Source organism: Larimichthys crocea, chromosome XVII (assembly GCF_000972845.2).
Source record: "Larimichthys crocea isolate SSNF chromosome XVII, L_crocea_2.0, whole genome shotgun sequence".
In the NCBI taxonomy this organism is placed as follows: domain Eukaryota; kingdom Metazoa; phylum Chordata; class Actinopteri; family Sciaenidae; genus Larimichthys; species Larimichthys crocea.
In genome coordinates this window covers 20,476,435-20,495,512 of record NC_040027.1, presented here as the reverse complement: position 1 = coordinate 20,495,512, position 19,078 = coordinate 20,476,435, and the positions used below count along the sequence as shown (strand labels likewise).

At 39.0% G+C, this 19,078-nt stretch overlaps 2 protein-coding genes across 8 annotated transcripts; both read left to right on the top strand.

Annotated features, from left to right (window-relative positions):
• Positions 1 to 1,611: 1,611 nt before the first annotated feature.
• rx1 (retinal homeobox gene 1) lies at positions 1,612 to 8,985 on the top strand. Its single transcript, XM_010738019.3, has 4 exons — positions 1,612 to 1,856; positions 2,443 to 2,761; positions 5,267 to 5,520; positions 6,439 to 8,985. Exons 2-4 carry the CDS (start codon positions 2,458 to 2,460, stop codon positions 6,913 to 6,915), a joined length of 1,035 nt encoding a protein of 344 aa, XP_010736321.2. The 5' UTR covers positions 1,612 to 1,856; positions 2,443 to 2,457; the 3' UTR covers positions 6,916 to 8,985.
• Positions 8,986 to 14,259: 5,274 nt separating this feature from the next.
• LOC104924615 (fizzy-related protein homolog) lies at positions 14,260 to 19,011 on the top strand. 7 transcript variants are annotated; one of them, XM_010738017.3, is made up of 14 exons: positions 14,260 to 14,375; positions 15,284 to 15,394; positions 15,536 to 15,664; positions 15,826 to 15,889; positions 15,996 to 16,126; positions 16,363 to 16,445; positions 16,559 to 16,742; positions 16,879 to 16,944; positions 17,029 to 17,131; positions 17,302 to 17,486; positions 17,570 to 17,803; positions 17,982 to 18,086; positions 18,180 to 18,272; positions 18,358 to 19,011. In XM_010738017.3, the coding sequence occupies exons 1-14, from the start codon at positions 14,367 to 14,369 to the stop codon at positions 18,397 to 18,399; spliced, it is 1,539 nt and encodes a 512-aa protein (XP_010736319.1). In that variant the 5' UTR covers positions 14,260 to 14,366; the 3' UTR covers positions 18,400 to 19,011. The 7 variants fall into 7 exon arrangements, with proteins under 7 accessions (XP_010736319.1, XP_019112344.1, XP_010736320.1 ...); XM_019256799.2 differs by lacking the exon at positions 14,260 to 14,375 and adding an exon at positions 14,593 to 14,667; XM_010738018.3 differs by lacking the exon at positions 14,260 to 14,375 and adding an exon at positions 14,674 to 14,809.
• Positions 19,012 to 19,078: the final 67 nt, after the last annotated feature.

Below are 19,078 nucleotides of genomic sequence, written 5' to 3'. Positions count from 1 at the left end.
CACTAAGCCGGGGTCAACTTTTAACTCCACGGTCCACTGATTAAAACCTGCCAGCAGACACTTTTGTACTCCAGTATACAAATAAAAAAAGCATTCAGAGAGTCACTTATGACTTTTAAAAAAATTTATTGCAGTTTTTTGTCCCCAGTTTTCTTTAAACATCAAGCAACCTTAAAGAGTACTGTACCTCCACATGAGGATTTGTACTGTGTGTATATATCACAAGGGAAATATTGGACCAACAGTGTCATCTGACTCTAATAGCTTCACTCCATAACACTTTAAATCAATCTCTACCTTTTTTTTCTTTTTTTTTTTTTTTTTACACATTTTATGTTCTTCTTTAACTTTCTCATGTTTTCTAGTGTTCTTTACAGCTGAACAGGCATGTCGGGTTGGTGTTACAGAGTCGTTTTACCTCTAAGAATAATTTATAGGAAGCCACTGATTGTTTTGGTTCATTTGTAAATTATGAATTATGAAAACAATTAACATCAGCTTTAGCTCTTACTGATTTGATATTAAAACCACCATTTCAGCCCACCCGTATAGTTAATAATGATTATGAACTATCTAAAAAAAATACAGACCTCGGTACAGTGTGTTCATTGTTACCAAACTCAGTGAGCTGTTGTATCATAGGAAATACCACATCTATGTAAAATAAATATACACATAAATACATACATATAAATACATACAATACATATGAACAGAGGAAGTAAACAGAGAATAAGGAAGTATGTTATGTCAGTATTTCCCTTCTGAGCAATAACAAAAAGATGTTTTTCTAATGAATGAAAGTATTGTCATTAAAGCTAAGTAATATTTATGATATAGTTCCCAGTCTAGATGTAATTATTGTTCCAGTTTACATAAAATTTAAAAGATAATAACTTACAATAGCTAACAACTCAAGGTTAAAAGTTTTTTTTTTAAAGAATTAGAAATTATGAAGAAGTCTGAGGTGTGAAAGTTTTACTTTTTAAATATTGCAAATATTAGTTATACCTGGTTATAGCTTTTCTTTAGTTTACTAACAAAACACAAGTAGCAACATGACAAGTTTTGCATTTTTAAAATAAATAACCCTATTACCCTATATTTAGAAGAGGTTTAGGAAAAGTCGTACAGCTTTGATAAATGAAATAAACATTATGGTTTTGTCAGATATTAGTGTGAATATTATTTAAATTAATAAATAAACATTAGCTTATTACATGAAGAGTCATGTTTATGTATGTTTATGTATGCTAATTGTACCTCATGTTTCCTTTCCATGTAGTTCCTCATAATGGAGGGACTGAGTAAGCTTAGTGAAAACTTTCAGCGGGTTTTTTGTCTTTAAAACAATACATTTATGAAACAAAATTCTTGTCCAGGCTTCATTAGCTTGGGCCTCCTCCTGTGGGGGTGAATAGAAATGACATTTAAAACAATTACTTGAGCAGAAAACAGCTGCCAATCACTCTTAAAGGGGAAGGATTCCAATTAATAACCCTCTCCTAATCCCCTCGTTTCACCTCCTACCCCCTCTGCTCTAGCCACCTCTCTCTCTCTGTCTTACTCCTCTCTGAGCTGGACTGCATGGTGTCTAAACTCATTTGCTGAACGTTTCTTGCACTGGGTGGTTTTATTTAGTTGCACTTTATTGGAGTATTTCTGTCAGGACCTGTTTGTTACATAGAGAAATTATTCAGTGAGAGATGCAAGGTGTGCAAACCCTGCTGAGTGACTGCGAGCCGTGCACATTGCAGATCTGGAAAGAGTGAAGTTGGAGGGTGAGCTGCTGAGAGGAACAGGTGGAGGACTGGCATCAGCAACTTTAACAGTTCAACATATTTGCTTTTCAGAAGGTGAGCTCTACCACTGTCTCATTTCATGGCTTTTCAGTGACACTGAACTTCAAGTTAACGCCAGGTTATTTGTCATACAAGTGCCTGTTAAAACTGAGATATGTGGGTCCAAAAAATAGTTATGTTTGTGATAGATAGAACTCAGGATGCACACACACACAAAAAACAGTGTGGCATTTGAAACTAATATGTTTTATTAAAACTCCACACAAGTGAATCTGTCCATGTCTGTACATGTCTGTGTGGATTTATGTTTATTAAACAGCAGATAACACAAATAACATACAAAAGAATACAGAATAATTTTACCCACTAACTTAAAACTTTGTTTACTTTATTTATTTCTTATTTATTAGTGTCAATATATTAGTTTATATCAGTGTGATGTACTGGATTTCTTTACACCTTTTTGCATGCACGACTTAATCCAAACATTATGTAACCTGTGAATGTATTTCTTTATCCAAACAGACATCACATTATTATAAAAATAAAAAATGTGATAATTCATATTCATAATCAACATTAGTGTGGATCATTCATTAAAAAAAGGTAATAAGTATGCTCATTTTTTATCTGACCACAGTGCCCAGACACTCGAATGCATTTATCACTGGATACCATGAGCATGGTGGACGACAGCTGCCTCTCACCCAGCAACTTCCACGAAATGGGGAAAGGTGGGGGCATCGCTATGGGGGGCCACGTCCACAGCATTGATGTCATTTTAGGTTTCAGTAAAGACCAGGACCCCATGGTCAGCCCTGGTGGGGCCCCAACACTACATAAAGTGGACTTAGGTGGCCTGGCAGAGCCTGGGAAGCAGCAGGAGCCCTCGTCACATCCGACCTACAGTGGGCACCTTTCCTCTCTGAGGAATGGCAGCCCGGAGCAGCAGTACCACGGTGAGTCAAGCTGCTGATGCTAAGGATGCTGGCCTACATCCAGGCAAAGCTTCTCTGCACGTAGTCAACAGGTCTCAGATCTTGCTTCAGAGTTTGAGTTTGTTATTGAGAATAAAATTTATGATGGTTGAGAATATTGATTATACAGCATGCTGGAATAGTATGAGCTCAGCGTTCAGAGATTTTAACTCGAAATAAAAAGAAATGATTTTGCTGCACTGAAGTTATGATATCAATGCTCCTGAGCAAACATAATAAATCTTACTAGGCCACCAACACAGATTCACTCATTCTTTGTCTAACTCTTGAGACAGTTTCTGACTAAATTTAAAAGGAGCTCACACAAAGAGGTAGCTGTAAAACAAAAACATGAACAAAACATTTAATTTTAAAAATAGTATAATGTGGATTATTTTTTTTGTATGTTGACACATCTGAGCTGTGGGCCTGTAAATTAAAAAACTGCAGTAGCAATAAAAAAAATGTAATTTACTGAACAATGGAGCATCATTTTGGTATCATATTGTGTCACTTAATTCAAATATAGAGACAATGTGTCACATTCTTCTGTGTTAACAGCAGCCACGTCTTCTGTGCAGTTTGTAATTATTTAAAACCACTCACATGTAGATTCATCAAACACACTAAGTCCATGCAGAGCCTGTTGCACTAACTAACTGTGAGAGCTGTGTGGGTTGAGATTGAGAGATGAATCACAGAACAAGATGGTGTATGGGGTTTATGTCCCCAAGCCCAATCCCATCCCCTTGTGGAATTCCCCTAATCTTCTCTTCTGTGCAGATTAGATTGTACAGTAGTTCATTCGGGTGTTATTGTTATCGTTCTGTCTCAGAGTCAAATTTATCACGTTTAATCTGAAGCTATCTTCACACGCAGGATCTGGCAGGTGGTTGGTGATTTTGTGTCCGAAATGGACAGATATATCCTGTCCAGAAAAATGATTAGAAGTGGTTCATATTCAGAAGGACATTTGTTTCTCTTGATTAATGTACATCAACACAGATGACATCACTCTTTTGTATGTAGCTATCCCGTGAAGTCAGCCCAGTTCCCCCTGAATGAGCAACTTTTCTGTGTTTGGTGTGAGTCGCTCCCCCCTCTCTCTGTGCTGAGATGTTCTGCTGGCTGATAAACAGTGGGCAGCCTTCAGACCAGCGGCTGTGATAGTCTGACAGGAGCTGGTCACTGAACCAGACCTGACCTCTGCCTTTGTAAGAGCCTGGCCTTTGTCAGAGTTGCTTAATGAGAGGTGGATAAACGAACCCCTAAAAACCCTGCTTTGCTTTTTCCCCGTTTGCCAGTTGAAAGACCACAATGACCCCTCCTTTATCTCCGTCAACACATCTCAGTCACAGAATCATGCTCACATTTATGTTTAAAACTGTCCATTGACTTACTGAAGCAATGACAAGTAGACAGTCAACATATGTTAAAGAATGATGCCCTAAATACCAACTCCACTCCAACTATTATTATTATTAAGGATTATAGTAGTTCAGAATAACATTCAAACTGATGGTGGTTTTGAAATAAAAAGGCTTAACATTTTTATAACAGCAATATCTCAAACAATGTTCAACAGTGGTCACTCATACAGAGATTATCAGTGCTGCTCGAATACACAGCTTCCCTCTGCATTACATAACTTTTTAGCAGGTTTTGGCTGCAGAAAAATGCCTAATTTTCACTTCTTACACAAAACTAAACTAAATTGTGCATTTTAATAGTTCTGCCAGGAAAATGTTTTAAAGGTAATTTAACCTCCTTTCTGTGATTGACACATTCTTCTACACAACCTGCATAGTGCATGGTACCTGATTTAGATCCTGGCAGACATAAACCCTACTACAATAGCTGCTTTACGAGAGCAACTGATCTGATTGCCATCTTTGCACTTTGTTTAATTTAATTACTTGCTGGTTAGATTAATTCAACCAACGGTCTTCTCCTGTATGTGTTAAAGTTTGTATGTTTTCTCTAGTGTAGAGAGTGAAGGTTGACAGGTTGTGCGTTTTTTTCACGTTTTAGATGCATTTCAGCAAAAAATATGTTTTTAAGGCCGCTGCTTTAATCTGAATCAACTACAGTGTGGTTTTGCAGTCAACGATAAATGTATGTGATGTAGTGGAAACAATGTGATTTACACATTTAAGATTTAAACATCTTTTTGAGTACAGTTTACCTTTGGAGAAGATAAACACTGGAAACAACCTTTCTAAATCCGATTAGGAATGTTTTTGAGCTTCATTGAGGTTCAGAGGATTGCTTGCTTCACTGACCTACAGTAGCCTATTGTTGCAGGTGTCAAACTAATGTCTGCTCTACTGGAAAGTGGGAACGACATTCTTCATATCAACTTCCCATCCTGCTTTTGTTTTTCTTCCAAATTTTAGCTCACATTTGTAAGCACACTGTTTTGATCATCACTTTTTAATAGAGGAACTATGAAAAGTTGTATAAAGATTTTTCTTTCCTTCTGAACAGATACTGATCTATTCACAAACAAGTGTGATGAAGAACTGAGTGAGCTGAGGAAGAGTGTAGAGAGTGATGAAGGCAAATCCCCGGAGCCATGCAAGGACAATCAGCCCAAGAAGAAGCACAGACGCAACCGCACCACCTTCACCACCTACCAGCTGCATGAACTGGAGCGTGCCTTTGAGAAATCCCACTACCCAGACGTGTACAGCCGTGAGGAGCTCGCCATGAAGGTGAACCTCCCGGAGGTCCGAGTTCAGGTAGGAGGATGCACAACATCATAGGCAACAACATCAGTGTTGACAACAAGTAGTGGACATTATAAATCTGTATTCAGGGTCTGTTTGTGTTTGTTTACTCTTGTTCTGGCACATTACTTATTTATCACTTATTTATCAGTAGTTGAATAAAACAACATCACAGGCTGGCAGTTAACTAAGAGTTGGTGTGAGGACAACATAAACATGTTAAGCCTTTGGCTTGTCAGTATTCAGGTGATGAGATTGTACTAGATAGTTACGCAAGCGTGGGTGTGTGTTTCCATCTGTTAAAACACCCAATGCCAACATCATGTTGACTTGTAAGGAAAAGAAGGTGCAGTCTTTAAACAGGATTCAGTGGCTTCTTTGAGGAGTAAAATGACCAAACTAAAAGTTATGAGAAGCAGCTGGAGAGCAGTTACATTCTCAAGGAATTGAACAGCTAATTGCTAATATAATGGCTGCTTATTGGAAATTTCAGAAGCTTCAAGCTGCATCTTGTGGCCTTCATGTGACCTGTGAGGTGGTTATAACATTTCTTGTAAGTGGGCTTGATCAATTATGAACCTTGAAGCTCAACTTCTCAAGAAATGTTTGGTTAGCACTGCAGATATGATGGTAAACACACTATATCTGCAGTATAACAATATATAGAGGCGATCATTGGTATTTAACAATGACTCACGTAAGTTTAGTTTCAACAGTGTATCTATGAGTAGTGGGTTGAGGTGTTCATTGTGCAGGGCTGTTGGAAAAAAAAGAAGTAACGTGCACACAAAACAATCTTTGCATGGCTTGAAATCCGAAAAACAATCAAACAAACTCTCCAACGAATTGGGTGGAATGTAAAAAGGTGGAATACGCGCTCATTATGTCCCTCATATTCACATACACTTCGTGATGACTCTCGTCCTCCAGGTCTGGTTCCAGAACCGCAGAGCTAAATGGCGTCGTCAGGAAAAAATGGACGCCAGCACTATGAAGCTCCACGACTCGCCCATGCTGTCCTTCAACCGCTCAGCACCAGTTCACACCAGCATGGGTCCAATAACCAACTCCCTCCCCTTGGATCCGTGGCTGTCCTCTCCCCTGTCCAGCACTACACCAGTCCACAGCATCCCGGGCTTCATGGGTCCAACTCAAGGTCTCCAGCCCAGCTATCCCAGCCACGGCTTCCTTAACTCCACTCCTCATCCTCATCCTCACACTCATCCTCATCCGTCCATGAGCCAGGGGTTACAGAGTATGGCTCCTCCTCCCTACCAGTGTTCGGCACCATACCCTGATAAATACCCTCTGGAGGACGTGGACCAGCGCAGTTCTAGTATTGCTGCACTGAGAATGAAAGCCAAGGAACACATCCAATATATGGACAAGACCTGGCAGCCCATGTGACTAACAAACCTCTCAGTCCATGTGAATGACGTTGGGAAAGGGAGATGTTGAAGTTGTTTGGGAGGTTCAGGGTAACAGATACTGAGTATCTTTGGAGTTTTTTTAAACTTTATTTTTATTTTTTTTCCTCATCTCAAGGACATGTGAACTACAGTCTTGCTAATTCTTAAACCACTAATTACCAGGCATTTGCTTTCCCTCCAATCTCCCTCCAAAGTGTTTAGTGTTGCCTTGGCTGCTGTAAAAGCAAACGTCTTCTTGGGGACTGCAAGGCACTTGCACCCCAGAAACAAGGACATTTCTTTTGCTTATCAACCACTTTTTATAACAAACCATCTTTGCTTTCTTTTCTGGAGATGACTTTTTGTCCCTTCTGACAGTTCGGGTCAGAAAACAGCTAACAGAAAATTAAGGCATGCTAACATGAAATTACTTAAATATGTGGATAATTGTTATCACTTCTGCCAACCATTTAAAATTTAAAACATTCACCACATTTTCTCACTAGTTTTATATTTTTACTAACTAATCCAAATGTCGCATTTTCACGAGTCACCGAATCAGAGTCTCAGAGTACTTTGTGAAGTCCAGTCTCAGTTTAATGTGAGAGCAGCTATGTGAAGACAATGTCTCAGAATGTGACTGTAAATGTTGGTTTACAAAAAGCTGTGTAACTGGGTTTCAGCTAATCTCTCAATTATAGCATGATTTATATTGCTACTTACTGGCTAACCAGTTTAGATATTTGAGCCTGTAGCTTAGACACCCTAGTATGACTGGAGAAAGATGTCAGATGAGAACCAGTGATGCCTACTATCAGGTTCTCAGTATACAGGGAGAGGAGAATCTTGTTTATGGGGTCACAAACTGTAAAGTAGATAATTGTGTAATGGGAAAGAGAAGGCACCTTCTAAGTGAACCAGGGCTGAGAATATACCAAAAAAAATTCTGCACAATTGTAATCTTTTTTTTCTGATTTGTGCTGAGATGCTTTAAAGGAAAGGTAGTATGGAAATATAAAAGACGAGTGAGCAGAGTAACCCTCTTTTTGCTTGAGTGGCTGTTAGAGGAGAAAACCTGTTGGCAGCTCAGTGTTGGGTGGCTGCATGTACGTGCAGGGCAGCAGAAAGAGCCCTGTGTGATGCGTCACCCCACATAGTTTAGTCTTTGTTCGGCACAATTGATCCAAGTGTATCCTCTTTGTCTGAAATTGAAGGGGTGGGGGGAGCGGTCTCAGGCTGCACTAAATAGGCCCTTGTAACCGGTTTGTCATGGAAGTTTTTTTTCCTTTCTCAATCAAAGGAGGAAAAAAAACATGGATTGTAGCTGATCATTAGTGACACAATATTGGTCTTTTACCATCTGTTATAGAGTCAAGCTCTAATTGTCTTAAAGGTAGAGATGATCAAACCTAACCACGATGTGTTTCAGCACATTGAGCAGTAGATTTATGTCCAGTATTAAGATATTTTAGCAACAGGCTCTACAGGCAGCATCTCACACAACTGAATATGTTTAGCAGTATATGATAATCCCTTTTTTGACTTTGTTATGGAACAAGAGGGAGAGAAAATCCCTCACCTTAAAGTGCAATTTCAGACTCCTTGTTCATTTTTTAAAATATTTTTTTTTTTAAAAAGGAGGCTCATTTTTAACCCATAACTGTTCATTGTATAGTTGCAATATTTCACTTTAATATGATTTGAAGGTTGTGCTGACAAGTCAAGCATTCACAGCAGCAGCAACAATATTAAGTAATGCTTGTTCGTTTTAAAATCCATCGTTGTACTGTGCAGAGAGGGAAAACACAGAGTTACATCTGCTGCTCGTAATTTGTCCTCATGTAGTTTTTTTAAATGTTGTTGATTAGTGATGTTTAGACTCCCTATTGGATGATGCCAGGACCTCACACACCATAGAGGAAATGAGGATTACCTTCCACATTAAGAGTTTCTTTAGATTGGTAAATAAATGTCATTTTGGACCAAGAACAAGCCAAAGGTTAGATAATGGACAAAAATGCACTAGGAATTTGAAGTTTTAGCTTTTTATGTGAAAATGTACAGGATATTTTTCTTGTATTGCTGTTTTGTTACTTACATGTTGTAGTTATATCTGTCTTAGTAATATCAATGTTTTCTTTCTTTCTAATGTCCTTATTCTGGAAAGAATGAAGATCTACTGAAAATAAATATAGTTTGATAGAATACGTATCTCCATTTTCTCATTGCAGTGCTTTCATGTTGACCTGTGCACTCATTCCCACACTGTCACTGTATTCTTTTTTTTCTTTTTTTTTTACCCCAGTAAGTCTAAAGTGCAATCCAAGATTACTACAGTATAATCGTTATCATCTGACATACATGGGCAGAGAGATTTTTCTTTCTTTTCCTCTGTGCCTCGTCTCTCTGTCATATAAGAGCTCGTTCTTTCCCCCTTATACCCCTCCCAATCATCTCTGCTTTTCCATGGTTTGGTGGCAGGGTGCCAGCCTGTTAGGAAGATGAGGCTCCAATCAATCAGGACTTCCCAGGGGTGCCTCTGACCGCAGGGCCCAACTCCCTAATTGCCCACAGGCAGGCAGGCCGGCAGGCTCAGCCGCTGCAACACATGTTCACAGAGGGACCAGTTCCGCCGTGCTAGCTGGCCTCCTCAGCGTGTGAATCACTTTCTTGGACAGATGGACGCTTGGATGGACCTCACGTAAAGGGGTGGACCATATGGAAAGGCCATTGGATGTAACAGGGAAATGTTTTTTTAAACATGTCCCGAAGTGGTTAGGTACTGCACTACACTCCAGTAGTGTTGGTTTGTGCCTCTCTGTGAATTTGGACCTGTGACATTCTGATTTTCAGAAAAATAAATACTTGATCTTGATCTTTTATAAATACCACTGCCACCTCAAAGACTCCTAACCATCTGGATGACAAATATTCCAGCTATTGCAGAATAAGAAAAGAAATTTTTAACCCATTTCCCAAGTTGTGCCTCTTTTCGTCTTTGAGTCAAAAGTTGAAAGTGACATATGTCCTGATTTTGAACCAAAAAAATCTTTTTTTTGTTCTGTGTCTCACATTTTAATAATTAAATTAAAGAACTAAGCTGTTATTAGACAGATCTGTAAAGTAAAACAAAAGAAAACTAATTTTTGTGCTCAAATCTCCAGGGTCACACAAGTTGCATTCAGATGGATGGACATAAACATATGCACAAGTTAATCTAGAGAGATTTTAAACACTTTCACATGTTGGTATTTGTTGGATCACATGCCGTGATGTTCCCAAAGAGCTGAATAAACATTACGCTGAATGGACGAAAAGGGGAAAAAATTCTTTGGAAAAGAAAAGATGAAAGGAGAGACAAAGAATGTGAGGAAGTAGGTCTGTGTGCAAGACAGGAAAAAGAGAAACATTAAGAAAGAGATTAAATAGGAAAAGAGAGAAGGAGAGCGGGAGAGAGAGAGGAGAGGAGAGGAAGAAGGAAGGGAGGGTGGGATGGCTGCTCATCGGAGTTAATGATGTAGAAAATCCCCCAATTAGAGCGTTTTCCTGTGTTGCAGGATGAGTTCAGAGCGGGGTCCTCTGACAGCCCGAGGATTAGTACCCGAGCTGGGCTGGGCAGAGCCGGGCCTGAAGAGACACTAACTAACTTCTGGACAGCTTGGCACTGCTCAGCTGGGGCCGGGTTGGGGCTATAGCCACAGCCAGGGGCCGGGGTAGGCATGCGTTTAGCCAGAGTGAGTGGCACAATGAAAAGCATGGGAAAAAGAGCAGTGGCAGATCAACACATGGAAAAAAAAAGTTCTGGTGGGGAATTTAAAAAAGGTTACTCTCTTTCTCACATACCTACTAAGTCCCGAACTCCTCAAAAAAGTATTTATCCAGTAAAAATATTGAATATTTTGACAGGGAGAGCCAAAGACACACATAATTAGGATAAATGTCCATGAGTAATATATGATGTTAACATTGTTTCAGCTTAGTGTTCCAGGCTGATCCATCTATCATCGAATTAACCTAATCAATAATGTAAAATCTGTCCACACATACTGTTGAAGTCAAACAACAAATCACAAGATGGCAAAAATCCAGAATAAAAAACAATAAATCTAAACACAAATCTGTCTCTTCACACAAAGATGAAGTGACTACTGCTGAAACACAACCATATTTCATATATCCACCTCTAAGTGGGAGAAACAAACATACATAGAAACAGAGATGCAGACACTTGAGTCAGACTTATGACACAAAAATGCAGACTTGAGACTTGAGCGTGGAGATTCAGTCTTCATCTTATGAATAATTTATGTGAGAAATATTCTAAATGCTTACTTAGCTATTAGTCATTCATGACATCCTATTCCAAAAAACAACAACATAGATATCACAGCATCAGATGTGCCTAGTTGCACAGCTTGAATATTCAGTTATTAGGCCCATGTATTCAAACAATAAGTTATCAGTGATTATTAATCAATTGTTTTGAAAGATCTTAGAATTAAAGAGGACGGCACAGTAACAGGGGTTCCCGGTTTGAACCTCGGCCTTTCTGTGTTGAGTTTGTATGTTCTCCCCATGTCTGTGTGGGTTCTCTCCGGGTTCTCCAGCTTTCTCCCACACTCCAAAGACATGCACTAAATAGGTTAATTGGTGACTGTATAGGTGTGAATGTGAGTGTGAATGGTTGTTTGTTTCTATGTTCCCTGTGATGAACTGGCCACTTGTCCGGGGTGTACCTTCCCTCTCACGCAAAGTCAGCTGGGATAGGCTGCAGCCCCACCATGACCCTGATGAGAATAAGCGGTTACAGATAACAGATGCTTATAAAGACTTGAGAATTAACTTACAACAAAACAAACAAACAAACAAACAAACTAAAACTCTATAAATAAGTGAGGAAATCACAGGTAGCCTGGCAATACTAGCAAACTGATATCACCATGTAGGTCATCAATTCTAGCATTTGTAGTCTAGAAATGAACACATCAGTCTGTCAGGTTGTTGACTAAATTCACCTCTGCTACGCAGCTACAGTGCTCATTAAGAATAAGAGTCCCTAATGACTAATTGATTAATTGTGCAATCTATTATTTCGCTCCTGCACTCCAGTTAATCTGAAAGGGCCACGGCTGGAGTTAACAGTCTTATTGGAAAGACGCGTTCCTTGCAGAGGACAATAAGGGAAAATAGCGGAATTAATTGGATTTGATTAAGAGAGCTTTTCAATAGGACATAGCTTTTTCGCATGACATAATTAGAGGTCAGTTAAGAGGAGGTGGTGGTGGTGTGTGTGTAGGGGGGTGGGGGATTTGCTTGTTGGCGCCAGTGTTGTGTGGGTGTGTCTGCGAGAGAGAGAGACAGACAGACAGACAGGGAGAGAGAGAGGGGGGTGCTTCCTTCACACTTGTAGAGCTATGTTGTGTGTCTGATGTGGTAAATTTCTATTGGCCCACTCACCAGAAAGCACCCAGTGAAGTTCACATGGGGCCCTCTGTGCACTCAGTGTGTGATTATCACTACACTTGCCAGCATTAAAGGCGCAGTGCTCAGTCTTTTGTTGCAGCTATATGCCCATTAGCAGTGCACTTCAGAGACTGCGTTATTGTATAGGACAGGATGGTGACAGGAGAGTACATTCTGCAATGTATTTAGTTGAGATCAAATCATGTAAACAACCTCGAAACATTATCTACAGAGACAAACACGCACATTCTGAAATTATAATCCAGCTGCAGTATAATCTAAAATAGGAAATCTGAAAATAAATCTGAACTGTCATGAACCAAAATCAGGTTTCACGCATGATTAGATTATCGAGTGTTTCATCAAAAGCCTGCTGAACAGTCAAGATTTCACTGTTTTCTGTTTTACTGGGATTTGGGATATTTGGGAAAAATGTTCAGTGAAGAATGAAACTTTGATCCTGCAGATAACGAGCACTTCCTTGGAGTGATCGTATTTATTTATTCTTTACACATGCTGTTATTCTTGATGTCACAGATCTGTTAAAGCAACTGTTGAAATAAGGTTGGATTTAAGACATTGGACAAATACAGACACAACGGTTGAGCATAACTTTTACTCAAGTACTGTACAGTACAATTTTGAGATGCTTTTTCTTTACTTGTACATTTTATTTTATGCTACTTTATACCACTACTCCATTTTGACAGCTTTAGTTACTACCTACTTTATTCAGATTATTGATAATAAATTCTGACTTTTGGTAATTTAAGTGGTGTAATTATTGATAATAAATTCTGACTTTTGGTAATTTAAGTGGTGTAGAACAACTTTTTATTTAAATATACAATCAGCCTATATCTTAGCATTTTTTAAAAATCTGTGAAGAAAACTAAATGAGATTGTTTTTTTTTTCTAATTAAAAATATATATTTAAAGTATTTAAAGTTTCAGTTCAGTTCAGTTTCAGCATTCAGATTTATTTGTCATATGCAGGTTAACACAGGGTGAACAATACAATGAAATGTGTTGGAAAAAAGGAACCCGTCAGCTCAACATTAAGAGCACTAATTGTGCAACAGCACTACACATAAAGGATTAAAATAAGCTAAAAGAATACAGCACAAAAATGTTATGGTATAAAAAGAACAATACAAAAAGCAAACTATAAAATAGAATAGTAAAAAACGTATCTAAGTATGTATAGGTGTTGTAGTGTGACAAGGTTGTGTCGAGCATATACAAGTATCGGAGAAGTATCACAGTATAAATAGATCTGAACATACTATAGAGATAAGATCTAAAATATTTATAGTAAGAGTAAAGTCACAGGTGTATACAGGTATATTGCACAGTATAAATATATGCTAATACTGTACAGCCGTCCTGCTTGATTGCATCTTTGCGGACAGAATACAGAAGAATAGCATGTGCACATACACACACACAAATCAAGTGGCAGCACTGGTGCGTTATTATGCAGACAACTGTTATTTTAGTTCAGAGTTCAGAAGTAAAGTAAAGTTTAGAGTTTGATCTTCACGAAGACAATCCTGGGTGCTTCTCAGGGGGGCTGCCCATCACTCCACCATCTCTCTCAACATTTGCATGTCTATGCCCTTGTACTGCATGTGTGTGTGTGTGTGTGTCTGGGTTCAAAATGCATGTAAAAATAAAAATAGAGTGAAAAAATAATTTCCCCATCGAGGGATTAATAAAGTATAAGGAAAGGAAAGGAAAGGAAAGGAAAGTCACTTCACTTAATGATAGAATAGGGGTCCCTGAAAGAAAAAGGTTGGGAACTCCTGGTATAGGTCCACAGCATGATACTGGATCTGGAGTTTGAACATAGATCTTGCACGCCCTCTAGCCTTGTTTCTTGGTCATGACAAGGAACTCATGCATATCAATGCACATTAACATACTAGTATATTCACATGTGTTTTATTAACAGTTTTCCAGTTTGATCACCGGAAGTTATCCCATATGTTTCATGTAAGTTGAATTATTTGCATTTTACTGTCAGACCTCTGTTAAAATCTTCCTATGTGAAGACTTTTACTGTTAAAGTAAGTGGTGGGGTACACTTTATAATAGTTTGGACTGCTGTCCTGGGTTGTGAAACACTTGTAAAGGCCGCATCCTTTCCTCGCTCACAACATATCAGTGATAGTTAGCTGAAAAACAACAACAACAACAACAACAACAACACATGGAGCGTTTCCGTGTTGTGATTTGAGACGCATACGTCACGGGGGTGACAAAAATCCCACAATGCCACACTCAGGTCATTTTCACCTCAGCTAAACATAAAAAAAAAACACATCTGAGAGTGAATAACTTTAAATATATCGACTCATTTCATCTGAAATAAGCAAGATTTGTTGCTCCTGTTGTGCGTGGTGACTCTCAGAGACTGGCTCGCTGTCGTATGTATGCTGTCTGCTGCAAACATGACTAGATTAGCCGCTGGCTAAATTAGCCGACGATAGCTTTATTTGTCAGTGCATGACTACCAGAGAGGACTTTAACGAGCTAAAGGTGCTTCAAAATGTCATTTGTTGCTTTTAAATGATCCAAAGTTAAATCGTGCCCTGACATAATTAACTGCTAGTGCATTTGTTTTGTTGTTATTTTACTACAAATGTAGCATTGTGTTTGTTTAAGCATGCTGCCATGGTTATTTAGTGAGTAACACAAATATTAAAGCGAGTTAAGAGGCAGGATTAGCAGGTTTAAAAAGTGCTTTCATGTGAAAGGTTGTTGGGATATAACTACATAATCTTCTGGCTGACTGTCTAATCCTTCATTATGACACCCTGCAGATTATAAACACAAAAACAAACAAGCATTTCAGTTCAACTGGTTTGATCTGGTTTATTTTTATTTTTTGTGTTGGCCAGGTCTCCAACCTCCAGGCGGTGGCTGTGAATTCAGGATTTCAGATGGATCCAGAATATGAACATCGCCTCCTCCGCCAAATCAACATTCAAAGTGACAACTTGAGCCCTGTTGTGAGTCGTTTCCTACTTTTCTCCTGTCCGTGTTCAGTGTTTCTTTATAATGTAAATGTTAAACACTGAATTTGTGTTTTTTTTTTAGTAAGATTAGAAATTAATTTAACAAAAACTAACGGTGGTTGTCGGTTTTTGCAGAAACTGACACACAGTCTGCGCAGTCGGACACCCACCGGCTCCCCGTTGTCTTCACCCAGTAAACTTGGAGACAGGTTCATACCGACCAGAGCGGGGGCAAACTGGAATATCAACTTCCACAGGATTAATGTATGAACATTTTGTGTGTGTGCATGAAGAGTGTGTCTGCAAGTAGAGAAAAGTTGTATTCATGTGTGTTCTAAATGTTACAGTGTGTTTGGGTGAAGTTGAATGTTATATGAATGTGATCTGTTGTCTTGAATTAATGACAATATCTTTGTGACTTTCAGGAAAATGAGAAGTCACCAAGCCAGAACAGAAAAACAAAGGATGCCTCTACTGATAATATCAAAGGTAAATATGTTTTGCAGTGGTTATTTAGGAGTGTCTGGTACTTACCTATGTTCACCTGTGATTTCAGTTTTATACTCATGTATAAATACTATTATTGTGCACGTAGCAGACGGGCTGGCCTACTCTGCTTTGCTGAAGAATGAGCTGCTGGGAGCAGGAATAGAGAAGATCCAAGACCCCCAGACAGAAGACAGGCGTCTACAACCATCAACCCCAGAGAAGAGAAGTCTCTTCACTGTATGAACATTTCATACTCCTTATATATTGATGTATATAGTAAATTGATCTTTCACCATTAGAACAGACGTCTTCATATGAAACAAACAAACAGACAAAGAGCTCTCTGAATTTTGAGTGGGTAAAAAACAAAATCAAAGAATACAACATCACTGTTCAGTGTACAGTTTTTCTTTCATGTTTATGTCATTTAATGAAGCTGGTAGAGAATATGACGGTGTCTGTGCTCTTTGCAGTATTCTCTCAATACCAAAAGGTCGTCACCAGACAATGGCTCCAACATATCCCCTTACTCTCTATCACCTGTCAGCAATAAAAGGTAGAGACACTTTTTTAAGTTTACTTTTAGACATTATTCTTGATCAGTGCAAACATCAGAACTGTACATTTTGTGTATTTGTGTTTCATAATGACCGACTTTTCCTGTTGCAGTCAGAAATTGTTGCGCTCCCCAAGAAAGCCAACTCGCAAGATCTCAAAGATCCCTTTTAAAGTCCTGGATGCTCCAGAGCTGCAGGATGACTTTTACCTCAACTTGGTGGACTGGTCGTCTCTCAACGTGCTCAGTGTCGGGCTGGGTACATGTGTTTACCTTTGGAGTGCCTGTACCAGCCAGGTAGTGCACAGTGTTTACTCATTTTGGAAGATGAATTTGAATTGTTTGATTCGTATGTATATTTGTAAAAATATATTTCTCTGCAGCATTTATTACGATGATATGCCACAGTGAATCTGTACTGTCTTTTCCCCAGGTAACAAGGTTGTGTGATTTATCAGTTGAGGGAGACTCTGTCACGTCAGTTGGGTGGTCTGAAAGGGTAAGTACATATAGATAACTACCTTCAGGGAACTGTCCTAAAGGACTTTTGTTAATATAAGTGTTATTCATGTTATTATTTCAGGGTAACCTGGTGGCAGTGGGGACTCACAAAGGCTATGTTCAGATCTGGGACGCTGGAGCTGGAAAGAAACTCTTTGCCCTGGAAGGACACACAGCTAGAGTTGGTGAGAACATTTGCTGTATTTAAACTCTAAACATGGGTTAAATGACAACAGAAGAACTAGAAAACAGAAATTAGAAAATCACCATTAAGTACAATTAATGCTCAACATTCTAGTATAGTGAAATTCTGAGAGCGTGACCAAATGTAAATTAAGCATTACTCTGTCTGCAGGAGCGTTAGCATGGAATGCAGACCAGTTGTCTTCGGGAAGCCGCGATCGTATGATTTTTCAAAGAGATGTGCGGACGCCTCCACTCCAGTCAGAGAGACGGCTGCAGGGACACAGACAGGAAGTGTGTGGCTTAAAGTGGAGCACTGACCATCAGCTGCTTGCTTCTGGAGGCAACGACAACAAGGTACAGTTGTTATTATTATTCTTAAACCTTCTAAATCATTTGCTCATCGTATTCATTTATGTCATTGTTATCTGTCATCTCAGCTTCTGGTTTGGAACCATTCCTCGCTGAGCCCAGTGCAAACATACATGGATCACCTGGCTGCAGTGAAAGCCATTGCCTGGTCCCCCCACCAGCACGGGCTGCTGGCCTCAGGGGGTGGCACTGCCGACCGCTGTATCCGATTTTGGAACACTCTGACCTCACAGCCGCTGCAGTGTATGGACACCGGATCTCAGGTGTGCAACCTGGCCTGGTCCAAACATGCTAATGAGCTGGTAAGTGACTTAAGATACACACTGCGCACAATTAATTTATTGCTTCTATAAAATTCTGAACAAACAGGTCACATTAACATTTAGAATAGTTTGCTTAGCATCTCTTTAAGCACACTGAACTAATTTATTAATAGTTAATTACGTGAAGCCCCATTAAATATAATGATCCTTTTTGCAGGTGAGCACTCATGGCTACTCTCAGAACCAGATCTTGGTGTGGAAATATCCAGCTCTCACTCAGGTTGCCAAACTCACAGGACACTCCTACAGAGTGCTCTACTTGGTCAGTTTTCTTTCTGATGAGAATGTGATCTTGCTGTTGGTCATGTTAATGGGAAATGGATTAAATCTATTTATTTATTTTTATATATATTAGGCTATGTCCCCGGATGGTGAGGCGATAGTGACGGGAGCCGGCGATGAGACCCTTCGCTTCTGGAACGTATTCAGTAAAACAAGGTCAACAAAGGTGAGAAAACACTTTTTGGAGCAGCAATTACAGACCCTCATACCCAACTAAACAAATGACCATGTTTCTCCATGTTTTGTTTCAGGAATCTGTATCAGTTTTAAATCTCTTCACCAGGATACGATAACTTTAAGCAGATATTAGGACTCTAAAACTCTAATTTGAGTTGATTCTGGTGTCGCCACTGGATCGCTCATCAACATGGTGCTGAGGACATACAGAACAAGCTAAGGCTTCTTGTGACATTTTTTTTCAGAGGAAGTGACAGTGAGAGCAACTGAGCAAGTCTTTTTTTTTTTTTCATGCTAACAATTGTTTGAAACTTTGTTCAATGACTTCTGTGCTCTCAATTTGAATGTAGTCATTTTTTTACTTTTTAAAAAAATGTATAAGTGGATTGAAGAAGAAGGAATCACAGGCCTTACTTTAAAAATATTAAAACAATTTTCATCATTGTGGTGATTTTTAGTTTTTGTTTAACTCAGGTCTTATTTATTTAATAATATGCCATGACATTTACAACAACAACAACAAAAATAAAAAATAAACATAGTCACCTACTAAGGCCTTTACAGTACAGTGCACCATGTTTACTGTGATCCATAAAGTACTAAGGTTGAGGGTGGTGGGTTGAAATGCAGTTTTGCTCTTGTGGACAGAAAGTCTAATGCTGTGCATCTAGACATATACTACATGATTGATTCTTTGTAGTAAAGGAAGAATAAAAAATGGGACTGAAGGACTGGTGTCTGACTCTGTGAATATTTTCTTTTTTTTGCTCTACAAATGCTATTGATGTTTATTTT